Genomic DNA, 27,251 nt, shown 5'->3' on the forward strand with positions numbered 1-27,251 from the left:
TTCTTTGGGACATGAGTTCATCTTCTTGGTCTGCTTGCTTTCCCAGTTCAGTCGCTATTCCTTGCCCCAACAACTTGTCTGTTGAGTTATTGGTCTTGCGTGCAGCTTGGACTCGGTAATAATCCAAGCTGTACAGTAAAAAGGTCAGTGACTTTCAGGGACTTAGGGAGAGGGAGGGAAGGATGAATGGATGGAGCACAGGGGAATTTGTGTGCAGTAAAACTATTCTGTGTGATACTGTGGTGGTGGATCCATGTCACCGTATGTTTGTCAAAACCCACAGAATGTTCAACACCCAGCGTGAACCCTAATGTAAACTATGGACTTTGGGTGACTTGTCATTGCATGTTTAATTGTAACAAATATACCACTCTGGTACTGGGTGCTCTAGTGGGGGAGGCCATTCATGTGTGGGCACACGTGGTACACTGGAACTTTCTCTTCAAATTTTACTGTAAATCCAAAACTAAAAAAAAAAAAAAACCCTACTGACAGCGCATACTTTTATAACCAATTTTATTTATTTTTAATATCAGAAAGGTAATAATGTTATATATAGTTATCTTTGAAAGGTGAGGTCATGGGTGATATTTGCTCTATTTTATATATATTTTCTAATTCAAATGCTGTGATCATAGATTACCTGTGTAATCTTTAAAAGCTAGGATTCTTATTTTGGGGGAGGTGGTGATTGTAACTCATAACCCCCTTTGGTGGAAATGAGGTCCAGGCCAAGGGATTATCAGGTTCAGCACTCATCCGACCGGCTAAACAAGGTGAAAACTTTCCTGAGAGTCCCTACAGTGTGGCCCTGCGGGCTTATGGGAAATGTAGTCCCGAAGTTTGACGGACCACCCCTCGGAGGACCCTGGGACGGCGTGCAGCCCCTTACATCTGCGCATGCGCACTGCTGCGAGCGCGCCGGTGGCCGCCCTTCCCCCACCTGCAGCCGCGAGTGGGTGACAGGGCCCCGGTCTCCGCACCTTGACCCAGCCTGGCCCTGCGCCACGAGCGGAGGCTGTGCCCCTCCAGGTAGGAGGGGGCCCGCCAGGGCGCCCCGCGGGGCCGCGGGGGCCGAGGGGCAGGGGCCGAGGGGCGGGCTCGTGCCCGCGCGCGGCGGGAGCCCAAACTTCGGAGCCCCTCGGGGCGGCGACCCTCGGGGCGGCGTCGGCGGCCGCCCGGCGCTGTCGGCGGCGCGGGGCTGGCAAGGCCGCCCGGCCAGACGTGCGGGGGCGGGGACGGCGCGGGGGCGGGCGGCGGCGAGGGCCGGCCTCCCTCCCTTTGTCCGGCGGGGCGCCTCCGACCGGCCGCGGAGGTCTCCGGCCGCGCCGCCGTGCTCCGAGAGCCGGCGGGCGTGCGCGCGTGCGTGCGCGCGTGCTCGTGACCCGGCGGGCGGCGCGGGGCGAGGCCGGGGCGGGGCCGGGCGCGCCTCAGAGCGCGCGGGCGCCGCGTGCGCCGCGGACGGAGCCTCGCGGAGGAGGGCGGCCGGAGCGCCCTGGCGAGGCGCGGACGGCGACGCCGGGACCTCCCGCCGGGCCGTCAGCCGGGGCTCCCCGAGGCGCGCCCTTCCACTGCGTCTGCGCTCGTTCCCGCGCTTACCCGAGGTGGCGCAGCCAGCTGGTCCCGTCACACGAACGGCAAACAGTTTTTATTTTGCCTCTTAATCTTGCTCACCAGTAGTTTTTACCGGGGAGGCGTTACGATTTTTTCAGTGGTTGAATTGACTGCTCTTCTTTTATTGGACATCCCCAAACCTCCACCGTTTTGAGATTATACACCTTTGCTAATGATTCCCACTGATAATTTAGAATAAATTATATGTTAAAAATCTGTTCGTGCTTCGACGATCCAGTTGATGGTTACATTTAATTAGGGGGCATGGACACCTTTATAATGTTGGATCTTACTATAGGCCTTCCCATTTGTTCAAATTGTTCATTTTTTCCCCCATTAAGAGCCCTTTGTAAGTTTTTTCATGAGTATTTGCGTTTTTATCTTATTCTTTTGTAATTTATTGCTATTGAAGATGGAATCTTTTCCCCATTATTTCATTTTTTCTCGTATTTGATATTTCCCACTTGGCTTATTATGTGTATCTGAGATTTCTCCTCTTTCTCCCTAATTAGTGTAGCAAGTGGTTATTAATTTTTTTTAATGTAAAAGAATAACTTTTTAATGTCTGTACCATCTGTAGTAATGTCTCTCCCATTATTATTGACATTGATTTTAATGCTATAACTGTCCTCTAAATACTGCTCTAGCTGCACCCCTCAAATTCTGGTATGTTTTGTTTTTCATTTCCATTTAGTTTTTTAAACTTCCCTTGTGACTTCCTTTTTCACCCATTGGTGGTTTAGAAATTTGTTGTTTAATTTCCAAACATTGGGGATATTCTAGATCTCTGTCTATTGCTGATTTCTAGTTTAATTCTGTTTTGGTTAAAGAATATACTTTGTTACATAATTCAGTTCTTTAAACCTTGTTGACTTGTATTTCCCTGGAGGTCCAGTGGTTAAGGGTCCACTTGCCAATGCATGGGACATGCTTCAATCCTGGGAGGATTCCACATACCTGGGGCAGCTACTGTCCATGCTCAGCAACAACATAAGCCACCACAGTGAGAAGCCTGCACACTTGGATGAAGAGTAGCCCCCACTCGCTGCAACTAGAGAAAGCCTGCTTGTAGCAGTGAAGACCCAGCACAGCCAAAAATAAAAATAAAAGTTTTGTTTTATTTTATGGCCAAGGATATGTTATACCTTGAGGATGTTTTTTATGTACTTTGATGACTATTGTACAGTTAGTGGTAGAGTTTTCTATAAATACTAAATGGGTCAAGTTTGTTGGTAGTGTGGTTTAGTTTTTCTGTATCCTTACTGGTTTTCTATATTAGTGTCTTGTCACCTACTGAGAAAAGAATCCTGAATTCTTGAGCTACAATTGTGGATTTTGCCTATCTTTTCTTTCAGTTTTATCAACTTTGGGTTCTTATATTTTGAAGTTCTTTTGTGCATAAACATTTAGGATTGTTACGTGTTCTGGTGATTTGATACGTTTGTCATTGTCATTTATCGCAGTGACATTATGTAATATCACACTTTATCCCTGGTAATTTTTCTTAGTCTACTTTGATATTAATCAATCCAGCTTTCTTTTGATTAATGTGTGCAAGGAATCTTTTCTTGTCCTTCTACTATTTTTTTCCCCACTGTGCTGCATGTCATGCAGGATCTTAGTTTCCCAACCAGGGATTGAACCCATGCTCCTTGCAGTGGAAGCCGTCTTACCCACGGGACTGCCAGGAGAGCCCCTGTACTTTTTGTTTTGATCTAGCTGTTGTTGGTGAAAATTCAATTAATAATCAAGAAGAAAATTTTATTTGAGCCAACCTGAGGATTATAACCCAAGAGACAGACTTAGGAGCTCTGAGAACTGTTCTGCCTGTTAGATGTGGAAGGCATAGTCATATACTTTGTTTTGAACTTTTAATTTTGTGTTGGAGTATAGCCTATTAATAAGGTTGTGATAGTTTCAAGTGAACAGCAAAGGGACTCAGCCATACAAATACATGTATCCATTCTCCCCCAAACTCCCCTCCCATCCAGGCTGGCACATAACACTGAGCAGAGTTCCCTATGCTGTCCGGTGGGTCCTTGTTGGTTATCCATTTTAAATACAGCGCTGTGTACATGTCCATCCCAAACTCCCTAACTGTCCCTTCACCTCAGCAACCAAACAAAGTTTGTTCTCTAAGTCTCTTGAGTCGTCTTCTGTTTTGTAAGTTTAGTTGTATCATTTCTTTTTAGATTCCACATATATAAGGGATATTAGACACTCTTCTGACTACTTCAGTCAGTGTGACAATCTCTTGTCCATTTTTGAGACAGAGGATCATTTACCAAAATGACATACTGACATAAAGTTCACCAAGTATACAGTAGTTCAAGTAAGCGCATGCAGAGTGAACCTCAAGTCATCATGACCCCTTACAGAGTTGAGAAAGAATGTTACTCTTTTAAGAAGTTACATTGCTCACATCAGAAGAAAACATCATTATGGCAAGTAGGCATTCCTACCTTTGAGGAGTTCTGGTTAATGTGAAATGCAGATGGACGTATCATACTAAATAGGGAGGGAGGAGGCTCAAATAAACTTCTTGAGTGAATCACAGTGAACTTTTAAATATATTCCAGTGCTTTGTGTGTAAGGTAAGATCTTTAAAACTATACTTCATCAACAATTTCATCATCTCATCTTTTATGCTATTAATGTCATATTTTACTTTTACATATCCTATAAGTTCACAAAACTTTTCTGGTCTTTTTGCTTTAGACAATCAGTTATCTTTTAGATTGATTGAAAGTAAGATAAAATGTCTTTTATAGTTCTCTTCATTTTAACCACTCCCAGAGATCTTTATTTCTTTGTGTAGATCCACATTTCTGTCTGGTATCCCTTCTACCTGAAGAACGTCTTTAAAAATTTTTTATTTAAAAAAAAAAAAAATTTCTTTTTTATTGTAGTATAGGACTACTGGTAATGCATTCTCTGTTTTTGTTTGATAAGGTTTTTACCTTATTTCACTTTTTTTTTTTTTCCCCCGAGATATATTTGCTGGGTATAGAATACTGGATTGGTAGTTTTTTCTTTTTTTAAAGATGTCACTACATTGCCTTCCAGCTTATATAGTTTCTGATGAGAAACGGATTTTTTATGTTGAGTCCTCTGTACAGGCAAACCTCAGAAACAGCATTCAGTTCCAGATCACTACAATAAAGCAAGTCATATGAGTCTTTTGTTTTCTCAATTCATATAAATTTGTTTGCCTTTATACTGCAGTCTATTAAGTCTGCAATAGTGTTATGCCTAAAAACAATGTATATAACTTTATTTATTTGGCTGTGCTGGGTCTTAGTTGCACAGGCGAGATCTTTGATCTGAGTTGCAGCACGTGGGATCTTTAGTTGTGGCAGGGCCGTCCCTGGTGGCTCATTGGTAAAGAATCTACCTGCCCATGCAAGAGACTTGGGTTCTATCCCTGGGTCGAGAAGATTCCTTGGAGGAGGAAATGGCAACCCACTCTAGTATTCTCACCTGGAAAATTCCACAGATGGAGGAGCCTGGTGGGCTCCAGTCCATGGGGTCATAGAGTCAGACATGACTTCCTGACAGCACACACAAGGGATCTTCCGGTTGGGGCCTGTGAACTCTTAGTTGCAGCATGTGGGATCTTGTTCCCCAACCAAGGGTCGAATCCAAGCCCCCTGCTTTGAGATCGTGGAGTTTTAGCCACTGGACAACCAGGGAAGTCCTCTACATACCTTAATTTAAAAATGCATTATTACTGGGACTTGCCTGATAGTCCAGTGGCTAAGATTCTGTGCTTCCAACGTAGGGGGCCTGGGTTCAATCCCTGGTCAGGGAACTAGATCAACATGCCACCACTGCAATTGTATGCTGCAATGAGGAGATCCTATGTCTGAACTAACACTGAAGATCCTGCATGCTGCAGCCAAGACCCAGTGCAACCAAATGAATAAATAAATATTTTAAAATGTTATTACTACAAAGTGCTAACCATTATTTAACAATGCTGAGTTGCCACAAACTTTTAATTTGTTTTTTAAGAAGAACAATTAAAAAAAAAAAGATATGTCTTTATGTAATATGTCAGGTTTTTTTTTTTCTGGCTGCTTTCAAGAATTTCTCTTTAACTTTGACTTAAATATTATATGTCTAGGTGTATCTTTGTTTTGTTTTTTGATACTTACCCTTTTTATCCTAGTTTTTGGATCTGAGGTTTGATATTAGCCATTTTTGGAAAATTCTTGGACATTATGTCTTCAAATACTACTTGTAAAAATATTTATTTATATATTTGGCTGTGTTGAGTCCTAGTTGCAGCCCGTGGGATTGTCATTGTGTCATGTGGAATCTTTTGTTGCGGCCCCCAGAGGATAGTTGTGGCATGCGGGCTCAATAATTGCAATGAGCATGCTTGATTGCTCTGAGGGGCATGGAATCTTACTTTCTCAACCAGGGATCGAGCCTGCACCCCCTGCATTGGAAGTGCGGAGCCTTAACCACTGGACTGCCAAGTTTTTGGCAACACATTATTTTTGAAAATAATTATTTCTGTATTTGCCTGTGCTGGGTCTTAGTTGGGGCGCATGGGGTCTTCAGTCTTCATTGCAGCACATGGGATCTTATTTTCAGCTGTGGCATGCAAACTCTTGGTTGTGCAAGTGGGATCTAGTTCCCTGACCGAGGGTTGAATCTGGGCCCCCTGTATTGGGAGTGTGCAGTCTTAGCCACTGGGCCTCCAGGGAAGTCCCTCCAATACATTTTTGTTAGGCCATTTGATATTGCACTACAGCCCTTGGATTCTTTGTCCTTTTCTTTTTTTAAACTTCCTTTTTGTGTCTCAGTTTGGGTAATTTCTTTGGACCTATCTTCAGATTTACCGAAAATTTTCTCAGCTCTGTTGTAGCACTGCATATTGAAGATGGTCTTTCAACTCTGTTACTGCATTTTTTTTTTAGCATTTCCATTTCTTTCTTGATGGTTCCGTCTCTTGAAGTTCCCTATTTGTTAATTCATTTTGTAAATCTTTTCCACGAAGCTTTAATATATGAATCATAATTTTAAATTCCCTGTTTGGTAATTTAACCAGTTATGTTTTCTGTTTTGTCAGGTAATATTTGTCTTAGTCTTAAACCTTTTCAGATGTTTCATAATGTTTGATTGAAAGTGGGTTCTGCCAGCATGATCCTTTTTGCCCTTTCTGAACAAGCAAAAGGACTAGCCCACGAGGTGGAATTTTCTCAGGTGATGTGTAAGGATTTATAAACAAGTCATCCTGGAAGTTCTGAGGCAAGTCAGACCTTTAATAACAATACCTTCTGTTTTCCTCTATTCCAGTTCTGCCTTCATAGTTCTCTGCCTTTATCCAGAAGCTGCAGAAAATGAACAAATCCCAGGTGAGTTGTTTATTCCTAATATTTCTGTGCATTTGAGGAAATATATAAGGACCTAGAAAATGAAATGAAAGGTATAAATGACTAAAATTCAGAAAAACATAGTAAGAATAATCAATACCAGCAGACAAAAAGTAAAATCAAGTTAATCAGGTATTAAAAAAAAAAGTAAATTCCAAAAAAAAAAAAAAAGTTAAGTAAATCAAGTTAATTAACTAAGCAATTCTTGCATTTATTATGAATACCACTTCCTTGGTTCTCGAGTATTAGGTCTAAATTAGTTTTATGAACGTTCATATAGATGGTGTTTTGAGCAGCATTCCCAGGAAGAAAAACAGATTATTATTTTGTCTCCGGTTATTTCATATAGCATTCTTCAGGGTAATACAGTGTGTATTTTATTTTTCCAGTGAGATTAACATGATGCCAGAAAACTCACTAAAGATCTGGATATGTATTTAAATTCTCCCTCTAACTTACATGAGTTCTGTTGTCATTACTTTCTTGAGTAGCATTCCAGAATGTACTTCTACATATTTACACAAGTACAGCTTATTATGAGATGGCATACTAATTATACTGTTCTGTTTATATGTGTTTTGTTTTGCTTTTAATGAATAGACTTCATTTTTTTAGAATAGTTTTGAGCTTACCAAAAATTTGAGTGAAAAGTACAGAATTCCTTTACTCCCTCTGCACACATGGTTTCCTCTGTTATTAATATCTTGCATTAATGTGGTATAGCTGTTAAAATTGATGAGCCAGTACTGATACTCCACCTAAAGTTCATAGTTTACATTAGGATTTGCTTTTGGTGTTGTGCATTCTGTATGTTTTGACAAATGTGTAATGACATGTATCCACCATTATTGTATCTTAGAGAATAGCTTCACTATTCACAAAATCCCCTGTGCTTCATCTATTCATCCCTCCCTCCCTTTCCTTGAGCACCTGGCAGAATTGGAGGGGCAGTAAAATATATATATATATATATATATATCAGTGGTTTCTTTTTCCAGAATGTTACACAGTTGGAATCAGTCAGTATGCAGCCTTTTCAGACTTTCATTAATAATCTGCATTTAAAGTTCTTCCATGTCTTTTCATGACTTGACAGCTTATTTCTTTTTAGCACCCAATAATATCTCATGGTCTGAATGTACCACTATTTATTTACCCATTGAGCAATTGAAGGACATCTTGGTTGCCTCCAGGTTTTGACGGTTAGGAATTAAGCAGCTATAAACATGTCTGTGTATGAACGTGAATTAACCATTTGGGTAAATGCTGAGGAAGACTAATGCGGGGAGGTACAGCTAGATGGTGCAGCAAGAGTAGCTTGTGAGAAGCTGCCCAGCCGTCTCTCAGAGTGGCTACAGTGTCTGCACTCCCACCAGCAGTGAGAGAGAGTTCGTGTTGCTCCGTGTCCTTGCCAGCGTTTGGTGTTGTCAGGGTTGTGAACTTTGGCCACTTTAATAGGTGTTTCGCAGTATAATTTGATACTTCTCTGACATCTTAAGTGTCTTTACACACGTTTACTTTACCATCCGTATATCTTTAGTGAAGTGCCTGTTAAGGTCTTTGGCCCTTTAAAAAAAATTATTTTTTAACTGAAGTATAGTTAATGTACAATGTTGTGTTACTTTCTGCTGTACAGTGAAGTAATTCAGTTATACATACATATGCATTCTTTTTAAAAAATATTCTTTCTCATTATAGTTTATCATAGGATATTGAATATAGTTCCCTGTGTTATATCTTGGGACTTCGTTGTTTATCTGTATGTAATAGCTTATATCTGCAGACCCTAACCTCTCACTCCATCTCTCCTGCAACCCCCGCCGCTTGGCAACCACAGGTATGTTCTCTGTGGGCATGATTCTGTTTCTATTTCACAGATAGGTTAGTTTGTTTTATTTTTTAGATTCCGTATATAAGTAATTTTATATGGTATTTGTCATTCTCTTTCTGACTTAGTTCATTTAGTATGCTATTGTGTGTGGCCCACTAGTGGATTCCATTATACTTAAGTATCTGATCTCTTTTGGATTCTCTTCCCCTGTAGCTTATGACAGTGTTGAGCACACTTCTTTGTTCTGTCCAATGCTTGTTCATTTTTCTTTGATGTATCTGTGGGTGTCTCTTTGTGACATTCTGTCTGTGTATAAGTGTGTATGGTTTCATCCCAATCTCCTTGGTTATTTCTTCAATCACTGTATATTTGCCTTTTTTAAGCCTAAGCCTTTGTCTAACTCTGGGAATCTCTTTGCATTTCCTAAGTTAATTCATTGTATTTATTTTTAGATTGAGGTTTAGGGAATCCCCTGTGCTGTTTTTCTTTTCAGATTGCATTTGTAAGGCATTCCCTAAGCCAGTTGTCTCTGTCTCAGTTACTTGATATAGTGTGATCATCTCCAGTATCTGCCATGTTGCTGCAAATAACACGATTTCATTCTTTTCTAAGGCTGAGTAATCACAACTTCAATTTATAAACCTGGGTGCATAGGTGTTGTGGTTGCTTCCATATCTTGGCTATTGTAAATAATGGGTTCCTGAACATTGGGGTGCTTTATTTCATAGTATAGTTTTCCATGCATATGGGCTTGGACAGTCTTGCTATAGGTCTGGGTTTCGTTTTAAAGGAACCCGCATAAGGTTCTGCATCTTGTCTCAGCATTCCATTCCCAGAGGCAGCGGAGGAGGGTTCCCTTGTGGCTCAGCTGGTAAAGAATCCTCCTGCAATGCGGGTGACCTGGGTTCCATTCCTGGTTTGGGAAGATCTGCTGGAGAAGGGAAAGGCTACCCACTCCAGTATTCTGGCCTGGAGAATTCCAGGGACTGTATAGTCTATGGGGTCACAAAGAGTCAGACACCACTTTCACTTTCAGTATTTATCCCTGTGTTGGGGTATTATGGCTGCTTTGGGGCCTTGGCACCGGGAAAGAGTGCCTTCCTGAAGTGTGGGGTGCCTGTGTTGTTTTGAAGGATGCGTTTCCCTGAATACAGGACCTGCTGAGGGCTTGCAGGATCTCCTGGAAGGTGCTGGTTTTGTTTTCAAGGAACCTGCATGAGGTTCTCCATTGTGGCTGGTCGCAATTTCCATTTCCAGGAGCAGCGGAGGAGGGTTCGCTTCTCTCCCTGCGGGTCTCCAGCGTTGATTGTTCTGATTTGCTGGTGAGGGCTGCCTGATGATAGTTGGTTGTAGGTTTGCTTGGCATTTCTCTAAGAGTTAGGAGGCGGAGTTTCTTTACAGGTGCAGATAGTTGGTTTCCACTGAGTGTGAGGAAAATTTACCGTTTGCGGTCGGGTTTTGAAAGTCGGGCCTGTTTTGAATTCTGTCTCTCTGAGCTACCCTAGGTTATTTGTCGAGGGCGGGGTCATTTAGCTTAATCAGGCAGGCCTCTGACTGGGAAGAGCCTGTTCAGTTCAGTCACTCAGTCGTGTCAGTTCAGTTCGGTTCAGTCGTTCAGTCGTGTCCGACTCCGTGCGACCCCGTGAACTGCAGCACACCAGGCCTCCCTGTCCATCACCAACTCCCAGAGCTTATCCAAACCCATGTCCACTGAGTCGGTGATGCCATCCAACCGTCTCATTCCCTGTCGTCCCCTTCTTCTCCCACCCTCAATCTTTCCCAGCATCAGGGTCTTTTCCAAGGAGTCAGCTCTTCGCATCAGGTGGCCAAAGTATTGGAATTTCAGCTTCAGCATCAGTCCTTCCAATGAACACCCAGGACTGATCTCCTTTAGGATGGACTGGTTGGATCTCCTTGCAGTTCAGGGACTCTCAAGAGGCTTCTCCAACACCACAGTTCAGAGACCCTGGTTTGACGATGTTCCAGGAAACGGCCACAAGGCGGAAGCACTTTTGCCGGCTCTGGTCAGTCAAGTGGGCACCCAGAACCTGAGCTGTAGAGTAGAGTGCAGACTGCCCGAGTAGACACCAGAGAGCTTGGGTGTCCTTCCTCCATGCCCCTTTCCTTTCACAAAGCCCCCTCACCACCCCCGGCCTGGCCAGAGCCATCTCAGCCACCAGAAAGGTGCTGTGTTGAGGCTGTTTCCTATATACGTGGATTCTGTAAGGAAGAAGTTAAAATTGGGAACCCCCCACCAGGAGAAATGGAGATGGGAACTTTAAAATGCTTCCAGCCCAGAGTGTCCAGGATTTTGGGGGTGCAGTAGCCCCGGTATAGGTGCAGGAGTGCCTGGCAGTTTGCTTAGCTGTGGCGTGTCCCAGAGGGGACCAGGCGCTGTAGATGCAGTGAGGGCTTCTGCGCCCGCACGCCCTCCACAGCCCTGGAGCCGGGCCGGGCCGGGCCGGGGAGCCGGGGGGCTCCAGGGGTGTGCCAGCACCCCGGGCAGCAGGCCTGAGGGGTTGGGTATGCGTTTGTTTTCATTTTCTCCTTTCCCTGAAACGTGTATTTTGCACTGAAGCCTATTGATTCCTGTTGCCATGTTTGTTTGTGGTGGAACAAGCAGTGGGTTCCTTTATGTTCACGCGTCTGTTCCTTTTGGACTTACTCCCCCCGTAGCTGCTGACAGTGTGGGGCGCACTTCCTGATTCTGTCCGGCCCGTACTTGCTCGTTGTTCTCGATGTGTCTGTGGGTCTCCCTGACCATGTGTCTGTGTCTCCGCATGGATTGTTGAATTCCAGCTTCCTCGGTGATCTTCGCACCCCGACCCCCACCCCCATCCGTCTTGAATTTGATAAGCTTACGTTTGCTGTGTAACTGGGAGTCAGACTGTGTTTGCTAATAAGTTTTAGTTGATTGTATTTTTCGATTCCACCTACAAACAATACCCTGTGCCATTTTTGTCTGTCTGTGTGACTTACTTGACACACCATGATCATCTCTGGATCCTTCCACGTTGCTTCAAATGGCATTTTTTCATTCTTTCCTATGGCTGAGTAATTGAGGCATATATGAAGCATAGCTTCAGTGTTTACCCCTGTGTGCAAGGACTTTATGACTGCTTTGGCGCCTTGGCACCGGGAAAGAGTGCCTTCCTGAAGTGTGGGGTGCCTGTGTTGTTTCGACGGATGCATTTCCCAGAATACAGGGCCTGCTGAGGGCTTGCAGGATCTCCTGGTAGGTGCTGGTTTTGTTTTCAAGGAACCTGCATGAGGTTCTCCATTGTGGCTGGTCGCAATTTCCATTTCCAGGAGCAGCGGAGGAGGGTTCCCTTCTCTCCCTGCAGGTCTCCAGAATTTATTCTGATTTGCTGGTGAGGGCTGCCTGATGATAGTTGGCTGTAGGTTTGCTTGGCAATCTCTTAAGAATTAGGGAGGCAGAGATTGTTTCAAGGTGCGGATAGTTGGTTTCCATTAAGTGTGAGGAAAATCTACCGTTTGTATTTGGTTTTTGAAAGTCGGGCCTGTTTTGAATCCTGTCTCTCTGAACTACACCAGGGTGTTTCTCAAGGGCGGGTTCCATCAGCATCCCGCAGGCCTCTGTCCGGGAAGCACCTGTTCGGCCCTGGTTTAGCGCTGTTGTTCCCGGAAGCGGCCACAGGACGGCAGCACTTCCGCCAGCCGCGGTCTGCGCGGTGGGCACCCAGAACCCGAGCCGGTGTGGCGTTCCTGGGTCGTCAGGGAGCGTGCAGACCGCCGAGGAATCGCCGGAGAGCCTGAGTGTCCTTCCTCCGCGCCCCTTTTCTCTCACAACCACCCTCCCACCCCCACCCCCACCCCCTGGGTCTGAGACGGCAAGAGCCATCTGAGACCCAGAAAAGTCCTGTTTTCAGGCTGTTTCCTACATAGGTGGAGAGACTGTAAGAAGTTGAACTTGGGGACCCCCCTCCCAGGAGAAATGGAGACAGGGGGACCTCTCCAAGTGCTGCCAGCCCAGGTGTCCGGGATTTTGGGGGTGCAGTAGCCGGGTGTAGGTGCCAGTGTGCCTGACTGGTCGGCTGTGGCCTGCTCCAGAGGGGCCCAGGCGCTGTAGAGGCAGCGAGGGGTTCATGTCCCAGCAGCCCTCCTTGGTGCCCCAAGCCCCGCAGTGTCCATAGATCTAGGCTGCTGGGTCCCCAGGGCTATGACACCACCAGGTCACTAAGGCCCGGGTGGACGAGAGTGGTCATTTTTTCTTCATTTTCTCCTTTCCATGTAATTTTTTTTCATGGAGATATAATAGTTTTACATTGTTTTTAGTTTTAGATAGAAGAAATTTATTTAGTTATATATGGAGTTCTAATCAAGTTGGTCTTGAACTTATCAGAACCTTTAAAGTCATGTATTCGGTATTGTAAAAGTATTTATTAAGTTAAAAAGAAGTATGCTGAAGACTCCATTTTGTCCGGGCTCATAACACCGTCACTCTTCCTTGCTGCAGTCTGTCCTTCTGCTGAGGGAGCTGGGAGGATGCACCAACAATGCCCCCCACTGGATGCGCTGGCTGTTTCCTGTGCTTGCTACCACATATTGTTGTCCATTAATGTCCTTCTACAGCTAAGGCTGTCCTTGGACACCGGAATCATGGTGAACTGTCTTTCTTCTAATAAAACTGGAATGTTACCTCATCTCCACGGGTCCTTTCGCAGGGGTTCCCACCTCCATCCTTCCTCTGGTTCCTCCTCCTGCTCACAGGGTCCTAACAGGTGGTTTTCCTGGGATTGCAAGTTACTCAGGGATGACAATATCGAGGAGGACATAGTGAGCCTCAAGCCGGTGGTCGTTTGGTCAGGTGTGTTCCACTCTGATTTCCATGTCACAAACAAGACTTTCTCTATGGCTCACTTTTCCTGAGACCGCAAAACGGGCTGAAGGAAATTCTGCAGCCTTCTGGCCATTTTTCCTAGCAGCAACTCTTATACTGGTGCTTACGGGCACTTCTGTGTACTAGGTCTGCTGTGCCTTAAATGACAGGTGCCCTCACAAAAATACTGTCGGTAATTGAAAACGACTTCAAATAGAGAAAAGACTTAAGAAACCAGTTTCAAGAGTTAAATTTTACTCACATTGTTTAAGAAATTAAGAAAATGAAAAGATTTGTAACATCACTAATTTTGGGGTAAATGCCAGTCAACAATACAATGAGCTGCCCCTATGGCACCATTCAGAGCGGCCCTCCTCAGAGAAATTACAAAGAAGAAATACAGGAGTGGGAGAGGATAAAAGGGAAACCCCCGGCTTCTGGTGGCCATGTCAGTGGTAACACCCTCTAGGAAGATCAGTGTGGGGGTTCCTTAAAAATCTTAGAAGAGGTACTTCTCTGGTGGTTCGATGCTTCAGGCTTCGCTTTCCAATGCAGAGGGTGACGCTTCGATCTCTTGTCGGGAAGCTGGGATCCCAGATGCCTGGTGGCAATAACAACCAAAACATTACACAGAAGACGATTGTAACAAATTCAATAAAGGCTTTAAGGATAGTCCACATAAAAAAAAAATCTTAAAGAAATTCTAAGAATAGAGCTGCCAGATGATTCAGGAATTCCGTTCCCAGACCTGTGTCTAGGAAAAGCACAACTGGAAGAGACACGCACCCTAGGTTCTCGGTAGCACTGTTGCTAGGAAGTATTTATGTATTTGGCTGCCCCAGATCTTAGTTGTGGCACAAGGCATCCTCAGTCTCCACTGCAGCATGTGGGGTCTAGCTCCTTGGCTGGGGATCAAATTGGGACCCCCTGCATTAGGAGCTCAGAGTCTGAGCCCCTGGACCACCAGGAAGTCCCACTGTAACACTACTGATGGCTGCCAAGCGTGGAAGCACCAAAGTGTCCACTGGTAGGTGAACAGAAAAAGATAAAGCCAGTGGAACACTACTGGCTCGTGAGCCAGTGATGCCATTGGCAGCAGCACGGAAGGACCTGGAGATGCTGCTGCTGAGTGATGTAAGTCACACTCAGAAGGCACGCGTAAGGTGTCATTCATAGGTCGAATGTAAAAGTTGGTAGTCATGAACTAATTTACCAACAAGAAAGAGTCACAGCTATAGAAAACAAATTTATCGTTACCAGAGGGGAAAGATGGGGCCGAAGGACAAGCTAGGAGGCTGGAATATACATACATTCTTTTATATGGAGAAGAGCTAATGGACAGGGACCTACTGTACTCACACTGTACTTACCTAGATGGAAAAAAGTCCAAAACTGAATGTGTAGGCACCTGTCAATATGTGAGTCAGGTTGGTGTACGCAGAACAAACAGTATTCCCCAGTTTAAAATACAAATATTAACTCAAAAAGAAAAACAGAAATGCCTACTATATTCCCTTGGGCCCCGTTCACCCAGGCTGTGTCACATCCCTGGTGCCTGAGCAGACTTGGGTCCCAAGGCTGGACTGTCATGAAACGCAGGGTGCAGGGGCGGATGTACCAAGAAACGTGTCGCCTTTGACCCATCGTGCCTGGACCCCTCTGCTTGGAACCACAGTCTTCCAAGTGCAGGGGCAGCCAAAACAGGACTTGGGCAACCAAAGGAAGGTGGCCCTTTTGGCCTGGAAGAGATCTGAAAGGTCACCTCATCGCCACCTCTCCTGTGGGGGGTGACCATCTCCAGCCTGCCCCGTCGGAGCCGCCCGCCTCCGATGACAGTACCCGTAACAGGAGTTTTCAGGGCTCGGGCTCTGTCTGGGAGATGAAGGGTAAGAGGGAGGAGACACAGGCCCTTGGGTGTCTGGTCAGGCGCGTCCCACTCTAATTTGTAACCAAGGAACGGGACCTTCCCTCCCTCAGGCTCACATTCCCTGAGTAACCAGAACCGGGCAAGAAGAAACCCTGCCACCTTCCTGCCATTTCTTATTAAAAAACAGCTTTAAAGTCAGTGCTTAGGGGCACTTCATAATCACCAGACCTTTGGAGCTGTAAATGATAGGGGCCCTCAAAAAATGTCTTGGGTAGATAATCACAAACGACTTCAAATAGGGTAGGCTTTCAGGAACCCAAGTTCAAAAGGTAAATTTTACTCATGAAAAGCTCCTCAGCATTGCTAATTATTGGGGAAATACAAATCAATACTCCAGTGAGGTATCCCCTCACAGCAGTCAGAATGGCCATCATCACAGTCTACAAACAAGAAATGCTGGAAAGGCCATGGAGAAAGGGATCCCTCCTAAGCCACTGTTGGGAATATAAACTTGGTAACAGTCACTGTGGAGATTAGTATGGAGGTTTCTTTACAATCTAAAAACAGCCCTGCCAGACGATTCGGTAGTTCCACTCCTGGGTGTCTGTCCAGGGAAAACCACACTTCGAAAAGGCACATGCTCACAAGATTCCCTGCAGCACTGTTTACAGCAGCAAAATGTCCATTGACAGATGAATGGATAAAGATGTGGTAGAAATATTCTGCAGCCATAAAATAAAATAATGCCATTTTCAGCAACACAGATGGACTTAGAGATAATAGTGAAGTCAGTCAAACATATAAAGGCAAATATGATACCACTTACAGGTGGAATCTAAGTGAAAGTAGCTCAGTCATGTCCAGCTCTTTGTGACCCCATGGACTGTACAGGCCATGGAATTCTCCAGGCCAGAATACTGGAGTGGGTAGCCTTTCCCTCCTCCCGGGGATCTTCCCAACCCAGGGATCGAACCCAGGTTTCCCACATTGTGGGCAGATTCTTTACCAGCTGAGCCACAAAGGAAGCCCCAGAATACTGGAGTGGGTAGCCTCTCCAGGGGATCTTCCCGGCCCAGGAATCAAACTGGGGTTTCCTGCATTGAAGGTGGATTCTTTACCAACTGAGCTATCAGAGAAGCCCAGTGGAATCTAAAAATTGCTACAAATGAAATAATTTACAAAACACAATCTCAGATGTAGAAAGCAAACTTAGAGTTACCAAAGGGGAAGGGTTGAGGAGAGGGATAAATTAGGGGGTTGGAATTATCATATTCACCCTAGAAAAGAGATCATTAAGCATCTACTGTATAGCACAGGTATATGTACATACCCATGTATGTTAGTGAATCGAGTTGCTAAATACTTAACCACAACATTAAAAAAAAATTTTTTTTTTTTGGTATGGACCATTTTTTAAATCTTTATTGAATTTGTTACAGTCTTGCTTTTTTAATGTTTTGGTGGGTTTTTTTTTTTTTTTTTTGGCAGCAAGGTGTGTGGGGTCTTAGCTCCCCAATCAGGGGTCGCACCGCACCCCTGCACTGGAAGCCGAAATCTTAACCACTGGACCGCCTGGGAAGTCTTAGCGAACGTGACATCTTAAGTGAACTACTCACCAGTGTAAAACCAAAATTAAATTCAGAAACAGAGACACGCCTGCTGAATTCCCTTAGACCTCACTGATCCCGGCGGGTGTCACATCCCTGGAGCCACAGTGGGCTCGGGCCCCAAGGCTGGACTGTCTGTGGCTGAGCGCCCCCTGCCCCTGACCTGTAGTACCAAGAGCGCCCCGAGACCTGCAGCTTCACACGTTAGGAGCTTCGCGTTTGTCCCCGCACCGAACATAGCTCGGGCACATATTCTGTGCTTACGGATCTTTCAAGTGATACAGAAGTGAGACCCTTCTCCTGAGGTCACAGGTGTGTGGACAGGAGGAAGAGGCTCAGATGAAAAGGAAATAGTGAAGTTTGGGGGAACTCTGGAGAGGGAGGGCACTAGCCCACCCTTCAAACAGCACCCGATCTTCCGCACGCCCTGTCACAGCCACCCGCTCCATGTTCCAGGTCCTCTCACACAGGCCTCCGGCTGTCAGCCCAGGACTCAAGCAGTAAGTTTCTGAGCCCAGAGTCTTGCCTCTGGTGCGAGAACGCGCCGTCGGAGCACAACCAGCCTCCCGCGGTGTCCAGGCTCTGTGCCTGTTGGTCAGGCTGTAGGTGCCCAGTGGGGTCCTGCCAGCAAGATTCTGTCCCCTCTGTGAAGCAGCCAGTTTGGGCCAGAGAGTCAGAAGCACATGCTGAGCAGTTCCTTCTCTCTGGGCACTCCCTGAGGTTACAGCAGCCCCACCTTCAGGCCATCTCAGATGCCGAAGCCCCCGACTGGGCGGGAGACCTCCAGTGGGCGTCTGCTCTGAAGGCGCACCAGCCTCCTACCTGCTCTCGGCCCACGCAGCTGCATGGTTTGGGGACCTCCGGCAGATTTCCTCCCTCTGTCTCTGTCTGCAGTGAAGTTACCTACAGAAGTTGAGGGTCTCATGGAGAAAGAAGATCTTTGAGTCAGTGTACCTCAGCCCTGAGAAATTTATATCAAAAATGAACCTGAAATACTATGTTTGTCTCCTTTTGTTTCTAAAGAGAAACAGCTCTAGTTTTCTAACTCATACAAAGTTATTTTCTTTGAGTACCTAACTTGTACTCATGTAGTTCGTGCTAACAGAAATACAGAGATATTGTTATCAGAATACAGAAATTGTTATCTGGTCTAAAAAATCATAATATCTAATGGGGACAGTAAGAGAAATAAGGTTTTTTTTTGTTTGTTTGTTTTGTTTTTTTTTAAGAAAGCAGATTGAAATACATGCCACATGAGAAATACAATAAAAGTCCTCCAGGGTTTAAAAGAGGAGGGACTCAAATTATGGAAGGTCCCATCTAGGCCATCTGTGGCCTGATCCAAGTGGGAGGATCTGTGCAGAGAGAGGAGTCAGGGGAAGGAGGGTGGAGGAGGAGTTTGAAATGTGTTGAACGCTGGGCTAGTCACTAGTTTAAGAGATAATGGATGACGTTTCTATAGGATCCAGCCGATCCTATAATTAGAGCTATACTTTAGAAAAACCATGCTAGCTTATAATGTGGAGTAGATGAGAATACGAAGAGACAGGAAATCAGAGTTAGGAAGTGTTGGTAGCAGCTGAGATGCAGTGAAAGGAAGCGAAGGTTAGACTCGAGGGCTCTACAGCTTGCCTCTAAGGTTGAAGACTGATCTTGGTCCTCTGTACTCAATTTATTCCTTGGGAAATTAACCAGTGTTCCTGTTTTTGTAACGAATTTCAGAAGTGATCTGAAAACAGGAATAAATACTTACTACTGGGAAAATCTTGATTGTTGACCTCAGTGATATTGATCCTAGGCATCAATGACCTGCCACCAGCATTCTCTGCTCCCAGGCCGCATGGGAAAGATTCCTGTAGGATGTTGTAAGACAATACTTCTGGGTTACCTGAAAATTTGTGCAATATGACTAGGTCATTTGTAGTGTTCGGATCTTTATCTCATATTTTTTTCTTACTTCCTATAAGTTTTCCTGGGCTTCCCAGGTGGCACTAGAGGTAAAGAATCTGCCTGTCAATGCAGGAGACGCAAGAGACGCAGGTTCGATCCCTAGGTCGGGAAGATCCCCTGGAAGAGAAAATGGCAACCCACTCTTTTTCTTGCTTGGAAAACCCCATGGGCAGAGGAGCCTGGCGGGCTACAGTCCATGGGGCTGCACAGAGTCGGGTACAACTGAGCATACACACATAACTTCCTGAGTCTAAGAACTTTTAAGATCTGTTCTCAGCAACTTTCAGGCATGCAATACAATATTATTACCACAGTCACCATGCTGTACATTATCTGACTTACTTTCTAAGGGGAAATTTGTACCTTTTGGCCCCTTTTACCTAACTTTCCTACTTCTACCATCTAGCGTCTGGCAGCCAGTCTGTTCGCTGTATCTACATGGTTGTGGTGATTTTTGTTTTTTAGATTGTACACATAATTGAGACCATAAATCTTTATCTGACTTATTTCATGTAGCATAAGGTCCATGTTGTCACAAGTGGCAAGATTCCATTCTTCTTTATGGCTGAATGATATTCCATCAGTGGATACTCAGGTTGTTTGCATATTTGGTTTTTGTAAATTATACTGAAATAATCAGAGGTGATAAATCATCTCTCAGTATCCTCGGGGAGTTGGTTCCAGGACCCCCCTTTGATACCAAAGTCTACAGATGCTCGAGTTCTTTATATAAAAGGCGTGGTATTTGCATCTAACCCACATACATCCTCCTATATACTTTAAATCATCTCTAGATAACTGAAGCTCCTCTCGGCTGCTAAGCCTCTGCACTGTCCGTCGAAGCCTCCGTGCTTCTGCGGCACTCTCCTTCCCCTGGCGGTCCAGTGGCTAAGACTCCACACTCCTAGTGCCGGGGGCCCAGGTTCAATTCCTGGTCAGGGAACTAGATCCCATATGCCACAACTCCATGCATGCGCACGCACCAGCCAGCCAGCTGGTGGAGTTCGGTGTGTGCATGCCCACCTTGCCCGCCTGCCTCACGCCAGGTGGGGAAGGGGAGTGCACTCAATATGCCAGCAAATTTCGAAAACTCAGCAGTGGCCACAGGAGTGGAAAAGGTCAGTTTTCATTCCAATCCCAAAGAAAGGCAATCCCAAAGAATGCTCCAACTACCGCACAATTGCACTCATCTCACATGCTAGTAAAGTAATGCTCAAAATTCTCCAAGCCAGGCTTCAGCAATACTTGAACCGTGAACTTCCAGATGTTCAAGCTGGTTTTAGAAAAGGCAGAGGAACCAGAGGTCAAATTGCCAACATCTGCTGGATCATCGAAAAAGCAAGTTAGTTCCAGAAAGACATCTATTTCTGCTTTATTGACTATGCCAAAGCCTTTGACTGTGTGGGTCACAATAAACTGTGGAAAATTCTGAAAGAGAAGGGAATACCAGACAACCTGACCTGCCTCTTGAGAAACCTGTATGCAGTTCCGGAAGCAACAGTTAGAACTGGACATGGAACAACAAACTGGTTCCAAATAGGAAAAGGAGTACGTCAAGGCTGTATATTGCCACCCTGCTTATTTAACTTATATGCAGAGTACATCATGAGAAACGCTGGGCTGGAGGAAGCACAAGCTGGAATCAAGATTGCCCAGAGGAATATCAATAACCTCAGATATGCAGATGACACCACCCTTATGGCAGAAAGTGAAGAAGAACTGAAGAGCCTCTTGATGAAAGAGGAGAGTGAAAAAGTTGGCTTAAAGCTCAACATTCAGAAAACTAAGATCATGGCATCTGGTCCCATCACTTCATGGGAAATAGATGGGGAAACAGTGGAAACAGTGACTGAGTTTATTTTTTCGTGCTCCAAAATCACTGCAGATGGTGATTGCAGCCATGAAATTAAAAGATGCTTACTCCTAGGAAGGAAAGTTATGACCAACCTAGACAGCATATTAAAAAGCAGAGACATTACTTTGCCAACAAAGGTCCATCTAGTCAAGGCTATGATTTTTCCAGTGGTCATGTATGGATGTGAGTTGGACTATAAAGAAAGCTGAGCGCTGAAGAATTGATGCTTTTGAACCGTGGTGTTGGAGAAGACTCTTGAGAGTCCCTTGGACTGCAAGGAGATCCAACCAGTCCATCCTAAAGGAGATCAGTCCTGGGTGTTCATTGGAAGGACTGATGCTGAAGCTGAAACTCCAATACTTTGGCCACCTGATGCAAAGAGCTGACTCATTTGAAAAGAGTCAGCTGGGAAAGATTGAGGGCAGGAGGAGAAGGGGACGACAGAGGATGAGATGGTTGGATGGCATCACCGACTCAATGGGTGTGGGTCTGGGTGGACTCTGGGAGATGGTGATGGACAGGGAGGCCTGGCGTGCTGCGGTTCATGGGGTTGCAAAGAGTCGGACACGACTGAGCAACTGAACTGAACTGAGGTAACTTAAAGTGCCGTGTATAATGTAAAGGATATGTAAATAGTTATGTCTTTATATACATATATATATATATATATAGGCACCACACCTGTAAGAATGGCTATTTCACTGTGATTTTGATTCGCATTTCCCTGATGAATAGTGATTCTGAACACCTCATGTACCTGTTGGCCATTTGTATGTCTTCAGAAAAATGTCTGTTTCCTCTGCCTGTTTTTTTAATCATATCGGCGTTTTTTTCTGCTAAATTCACCCCTCATCAGATGCGTGACTTGCAAGTATCTCCTCTCATTTGGTAGATTATTGGCAGCTCGTGTCTGACGAGGTTTCCGTCTGTTGGCGGTTTCCTCTGCTGGGCAGAAGCCTTTTAGTTTGTAGTCTCATGCGTTAGTTTTTACTTTTCTGCCTTTTTCATGGTGTGGATGTGGTAGAGAGATCTTTACCCATGCTTCATAGTTTATCTTGTAATTGGAATTTCATATTCTGCCTTTAAATATTCAGAGCTTTAACTCTTTAAATATTGTCTAGTTTGAGACCTCGAAAGTAATGCGTATTACGAGCAACACCACTAACTGGTAGCATTAAATACTGCACATTAATATTTAATCTGAATGTCTGCCAAACATAACAGCGCTGGGATTTATGGGAATCTGAATAAATGCTTTAACTATTATAAAGGTATTTTTGGAGGCATGACAAAACAATGAAATTTTACAGTTGGTGTCATATGTAAATTTTAAAGATGATTCTTTTACAACATAGAGTATGTTTTTATGTGTCCTTCCTGCATCACCAAATGCTGATCATATCAGAATAAATAGCAATATGCCATTTCAGGGATCAGTTTCATTCACCGATGTGACTGTGGACTTCACCCAGGAGGAATGGGAGCAACTGGACCCCTCTCAGAGGATCCTCTACATGGACGTGATGCTGGAGAATTACAGCAACTTACTGTCAGTGGGTAAGGACAGCTTTCGGGTGTAATTCAAGGTTTTGGTCCTCTCTCAGTTACCCAAGATTACAAGCTTCTGAATTACTAGGTGGTTTTGGTCTCAAGCTTCATGTATTAAAGCTGAAGTAGTACAGACTCTGAAGTTCTGCCACCTTTATTTTCAGGCTTTCACAAGTCCAAACAGTTAGGAGTGATGTTCCATTATCAAGGTCTCTAATATTATCAAACCAGATTTTCAAGTTGGGTCAGTAAGAATAGTTGTGGGTATCAGAGTTAGAATTTCCAGTCAGAACTTTCTAGGGAGGGACTTCTCTGGTGGTCCAGTGGCCAAGACTTCACGTTCCCAATGCAAGGGGTCCGGGTTCACTCCCTGGTCAGGGAACTAGATCTCCCGTGCATCACTCAGACCCATTGTAAGCCAAATTCTCCCCCCCACCCAAAAAAAGGAACATACTAGGAAAAATGTGGAAGGTGGGAAGGAGAATCTTATAGAAGCCAGTGGAAGTGATATCCTAGAGATTATGAATGGGTTGGTACCTTTGAAGTATTGTTTAGGAATCTGTTTTTCAAATCCCTAAACCTTTAGAGAAAGCTGAGGACAGATGACTTGTGCACCTCATATCTTGAGTCATGCCTCCAAACATCAGTCTCTTCCTGCTTAGCTTTTTTCCTGTTTCATTTTTATATCTATTCGCCTCTCATACTCAAGCCTTGATTCTTTCCTAGCATGTTTTAAACTTTTGTTTCATGATTTGTTTCTCTTTCATTAGTATTGTCATCTAGCCAGAATGGTGACTTCTATATTGTAGGTCATGGGAATTGGAATATAGCCTCAAGGAAAATACACATTTTTCAGTACAAGAGTGACACAAATGGCCTCAGGATTCCAAGGGTCAGGAATATCCAATAATACAGAGATGAGAGTAAAGGTTCGTACAGTATAGGTGGAGGTCAGGTATATGTGATCCTTGGGATTCCTTGGAATAAAAGCAGGGACTTAGACTGGTTTGAGAAAGAAACACATGAAAGGAGAAAAATAAGATATAATGATAGAAACACTTTCTCCAACAACTTTGATTGAAAAAAATAGTGCACCCAGCAGTAGCATTGAGTGATTCTGTCAAAAGGATCTTGGATCCCTTTTATATTTTCTACAGAATATATGAGTTTCTGGATTTTGCCTTCCAACTTGCAAAAGTCTGAATTTGGAGATTTGGAGCTCCGCATAGGATTCTGTCTGCAAACCTGTGAGAATGTTGCCTTTAGGAGTTACTGGTAAACTTGCTAGAGGAACAGAGGAGAGGAAAGGGGAAAGAGCCTTGAGTGTGTTGATGTGGCACCCATCTGACCACAGTTAAGAGTCTCAGCATTGGCTGCTCAACTTAGATCTGTCTGGTTTTTTCCCTTAACATCTACTTTAATATCTTGTTCTGTGTCAGCTGGTGTCCTTGAGGACACCAAGTCTCATTTGTCTCTGGAATTGTCAGCCTTCCCACATCAGTTGTTTTTATTTCACTTTACCCACTTTTAAGGCCATTTTGTAATCTGGGGTGTTGTCTGTGTCCATTTTGCCACAGGCTTTGTCTTTTTCTTTCATTTTAAGAGCTAGGAAACCTTGGAACTGGGGGCTTTTTTATACTGAAAGACTGGGTCCCAAACTAAAGAAAGAGACAGCCCTGCAGTGGAACATTTGTGGAGCTTCACATTCTGTAACATTATGGTGAAAAGGTTGACAGTATTTCATGTGCTCTTTCCTAGAGGTATGGAAGGCTGATGACCAGATGGAGACGGACCACAGAAGCCCAGATGAGCAGGCGAGACCGCTTGTAATCTTTAAGGACCAAACCACAATCGAAGAAAGAGATAATAATCTCTTTGGAAAAACATTTAACCTTAGTGCAGACTTTGTTTCTTTAAGACAAGTACCCTATAAATATGACTTATATGAAAAAACTTTGAGATATAATTCAGACTTACTTACTAGCAATAGGAACTATATAAGAAAGAAAGCAGACGACTGTAATGGATTTGGAAAAGCACTCTTCTATCTGAAACAAGAGAAAACCCATCCTGCAGTGGAATACTCGGAATATAATAAAAGTGGGAAAGCCTTCAGCCATAAAGAAGCCATTTTTAAACACCAGAAAATTAGGAACTTGGTGCAGCCGTTTATCTGTAATTATTGTGACAAGGCTTTCTCGTTTAAATCGCTCCTCATTAGTCATAAAAGAATACATACTGGAGAAAAGCCTTATGAATGTAATGTGTGTAAGAAAACCTTCTCCCATAAAGCAAACCTCATTAAACATCAGAGAATTCATACTGGGGAGAAACCCTTTGAATGTCTGGAATGTGGAAAAGCATTCACCCATCAGTCAAACCTCATTGTACACCAGAGAGCACATATGGAGAAGAAGCCCTATGAATGCAGCGAGTGCGGCAAGACATTTGCCCAGAAATTTGAACTTACCACACACCAGAGAATTCATACTGGAGAACGACCCTATGAGTGTAATGAATGCGCAAAAACCTTCTTCAAGAAATCAAATCTCATTATACACCAGAAAATTCACACAGGGGAGAAACGCTATGAGTGCAGCGAATGTGGAAAATCCTTTATCCAGAACTCCCAACTCATTATACACATGAGAACTCACACTGGAGAAAAACCCTATGAATGCACTGAGTGTGGAAAAACTTTCAGCCAGAGGTCAACTCTTAGATTACATTTGAGAATCCACACGGGAGAGAAACCGTATGAGTGTGCTGAGTGTGGGAAAGCCTTCAGCAGGAAGTCCCGACTCAGTGTCCATCAGAGAGTTCACACTGGGGACAGACCCTGACACTGCAGCCCACCTGTACCAAGGAGAACCTGTCCCACGGCGAGGAACCTCACCAAGGTGCTGAAGGAGCATGGGAACTCTTACTGCAATCTGTCAACTCAAATGTGTAAAAACGGGGTCCCCTAAGAACAGTATTGTACCAACAGTTAGGTATGATACCCAGGTAAACAATATGTACTAGAATACATCCAACTGTAAATAGACAAACTCACCTGTATTACAGTGAGCTTTTAGAAATCCTGAGTGAATTATTCAGTAATGAAGTATTCTGGGCCGCATAAAGGAGCTAAAGACAGTACTCTACGGATTCAGTGGTTATGTGCAAGAATATGCCACACACACACACAAAAAAAAACAATGTGTTTTAGATCTGCACATGTAAATTTAACAGACACTGAGAGTTTGACATTCTTGTCCTAATAATTAGGACATCCAAACACAATTTTCCATCCTGAGCGTCATGTATTTTTCAGTACCTTAGAATCCAGGATGCATTCCAGAGAGCACACGTTATCTCCTCTTGTGGGCACACTGTTACTGAGTTGCCTCGTCAGTCAACAGAAGACAGTTTAGCCTTCTGGGTTTGCTGAAGACTTCCCAGAAGTATTATTGACACATAAATATGCAAGTGTGAGATAACTGGGAAACTGAAGAGAGTGAAAAGGAGGCAGTGTGCAGCACGGAGCACGGGCTGTAAAGAAAGCTGCACCGGTCGTGTGCCTGTGTTTCACTGGGGCGTTTACGTACAAATGCATGTCTCACCAAAATACTGTATAACCCAGGAACCACTTGTATTTTTCTGTGTTTCCCTATTTCTCTTAATATTTTATACATTGTCTTGCAACAAATAGGATGCGTGTGTAGTTCAAGTGTCACATTTCAGAGACTTAGAGAAATAATTTATTTTAAGTAACTGTCAATAAATGTCTTATATTGCTTTTTAAAACCTCCATATGCATAGTCCACTTTAGAAATAAACTTCTGCAGAATTCTACTTAAAGGAGATAATTCTGCTTCCATGAGTCTCACTGTCATCAACCAAAAGCATTTCCCTATGCAATCTGACTTATGTAAGTTATCTTTCTTTTAAAGACTCACAAACACTTTATTAACCTAAAAAAATTTCTTATTTTTGCATAACTCAGATACCATTTTAGGCCTCATTTCAAATTCACAAGTTCCTTTCCTTATTCATCACAGACCATGTGTTGATTCAGCAAATGGCTGCTGTAACTGGCCTTTCTTTCTTGTTATTTTTGGAGATTATTGATGTGCTGTGACTGTATATGAACATGAATGATTTTCTGAACAAATCTGTCAGAATATCCATAGTCCAGTAAGTCTTGTCTTTCTAAACTGTCATCTAATGGCAAGGAAGCCGCGGAAGAGGGTCACTTCATACACTGCTGTTAGAAATATAAATTGTGACAGCCTCCTTGGAGATAATTATGACTCTGTCTTTTAACATCAAGAACATACATCCAGTTGACCCTTGGACAGCACTGGTTTAAAATGTGCAGGTCCATTTATCCACAGATTTTTTTCAGTGAGTATGTACTCCAGTCCTCTGTTGGTTGAATCTGTGGATGCAGAACCTTGAATACAAAGGACCGACTTAAGTTATACTTGGGATTTCAACTACACTGAAGGTCTGTGCCTTTATCCCCTGTTGTTCAAGGGCCAACCCAGCAGACTTGCCTTTGGGAATCCATCCCTAAAAAAAAAAGTGCCAGCACCTTAAACTGTATATTTATCAATGTATATTGTATTTTTTGGTAAGGACAAAAAAAGGAAACAATATGAATGACCATTGGTAAGAGAATCATTGAATAAACTATGGTAAAGATGTACCACAGCTAGAACATAATCCATGGAAAAGAGTGTGCAGGGGCAAATGCCACCAGGACAGATG

The 27,251-nt window shown here is 44.0% G+C and overlaps 1 protein-coding gene and 1 long non-coding RNA gene across 6 annotated transcripts; one reads left to right on the forward strand and one right to left on the reverse strand.

The window, feature by feature from the left end:
• The first annotated feature begins 789 nt into the window (after positions 1-789).
• ZFP1 (ZFP1 zinc finger protein) lies at positions 790-27,251 on the forward strand. 5 transcript variants are annotated; one of them, XM_061137848.1, is made up of 4 exons: positions 790-1,032; positions 6,922-6,980; positions 22,363-22,505; positions 24,255-27,251. In XM_061137848.1, exons 3-4 carry the CDS (start codon positions 22,367-22,369, stop codon positions 25,337-25,339), a joined length of 1,224 nt encoding a protein of 407 aa, XP_060993831.1. In that variant the 5' UTR covers positions 790-1,032; positions 6,922-6,980; positions 22,363-22,366; the 3' UTR covers positions 25,340-27,251. The 5 variants fall into 5 exon arrangements, with proteins under 5 accessions (XP_060993831.1, XP_060993841.1, XP_060993822.1 ...); XM_061137858.1 differs by having other exon boundaries at positions 22,421-22,505; XM_061137839.1 differs by having other exon boundaries at positions 791-1,032; positions 22,379-22,505.
• Positions 14,081-19,375, reverse strand: LOC133053074 (uncharacterized). The gene is made up of 3 exons (XR_009692088.1): positions 18,897-19,375; positions 17,966-18,063; positions 14,081-14,270 (listed from the first exon to the last, which is right to left on the reverse strand). It is a non-coding gene; the product is annotated as an uncharacterized LOC133053074 (long non-coding RNA).

The sequence above is a fragment of the Dama dama genome, chromosome 4 (genome assembly GCF_033118175.1).
Source record: "Dama dama isolate Ldn47 chromosome 4, ASM3311817v1, whole genome shotgun sequence".
Taxonomy (NCBI): domain Eukaryota; kingdom Metazoa; phylum Chordata; class Mammalia; order Artiodactyla; family Cervidae; genus Dama; species Dama dama.

Bases quoted from the DNA above. Each gene is read 5' to 3' on its own strand.
- ZFP1 (XM_061137839.1), top strand. The intron at 22,506-24,254 runs GTAAGGACAGCT...GCTCTTTCCTAG, and splicing joins CAGCAACTTACTGTCAGTGG to AGGTATGGAAGGCTGATGAC.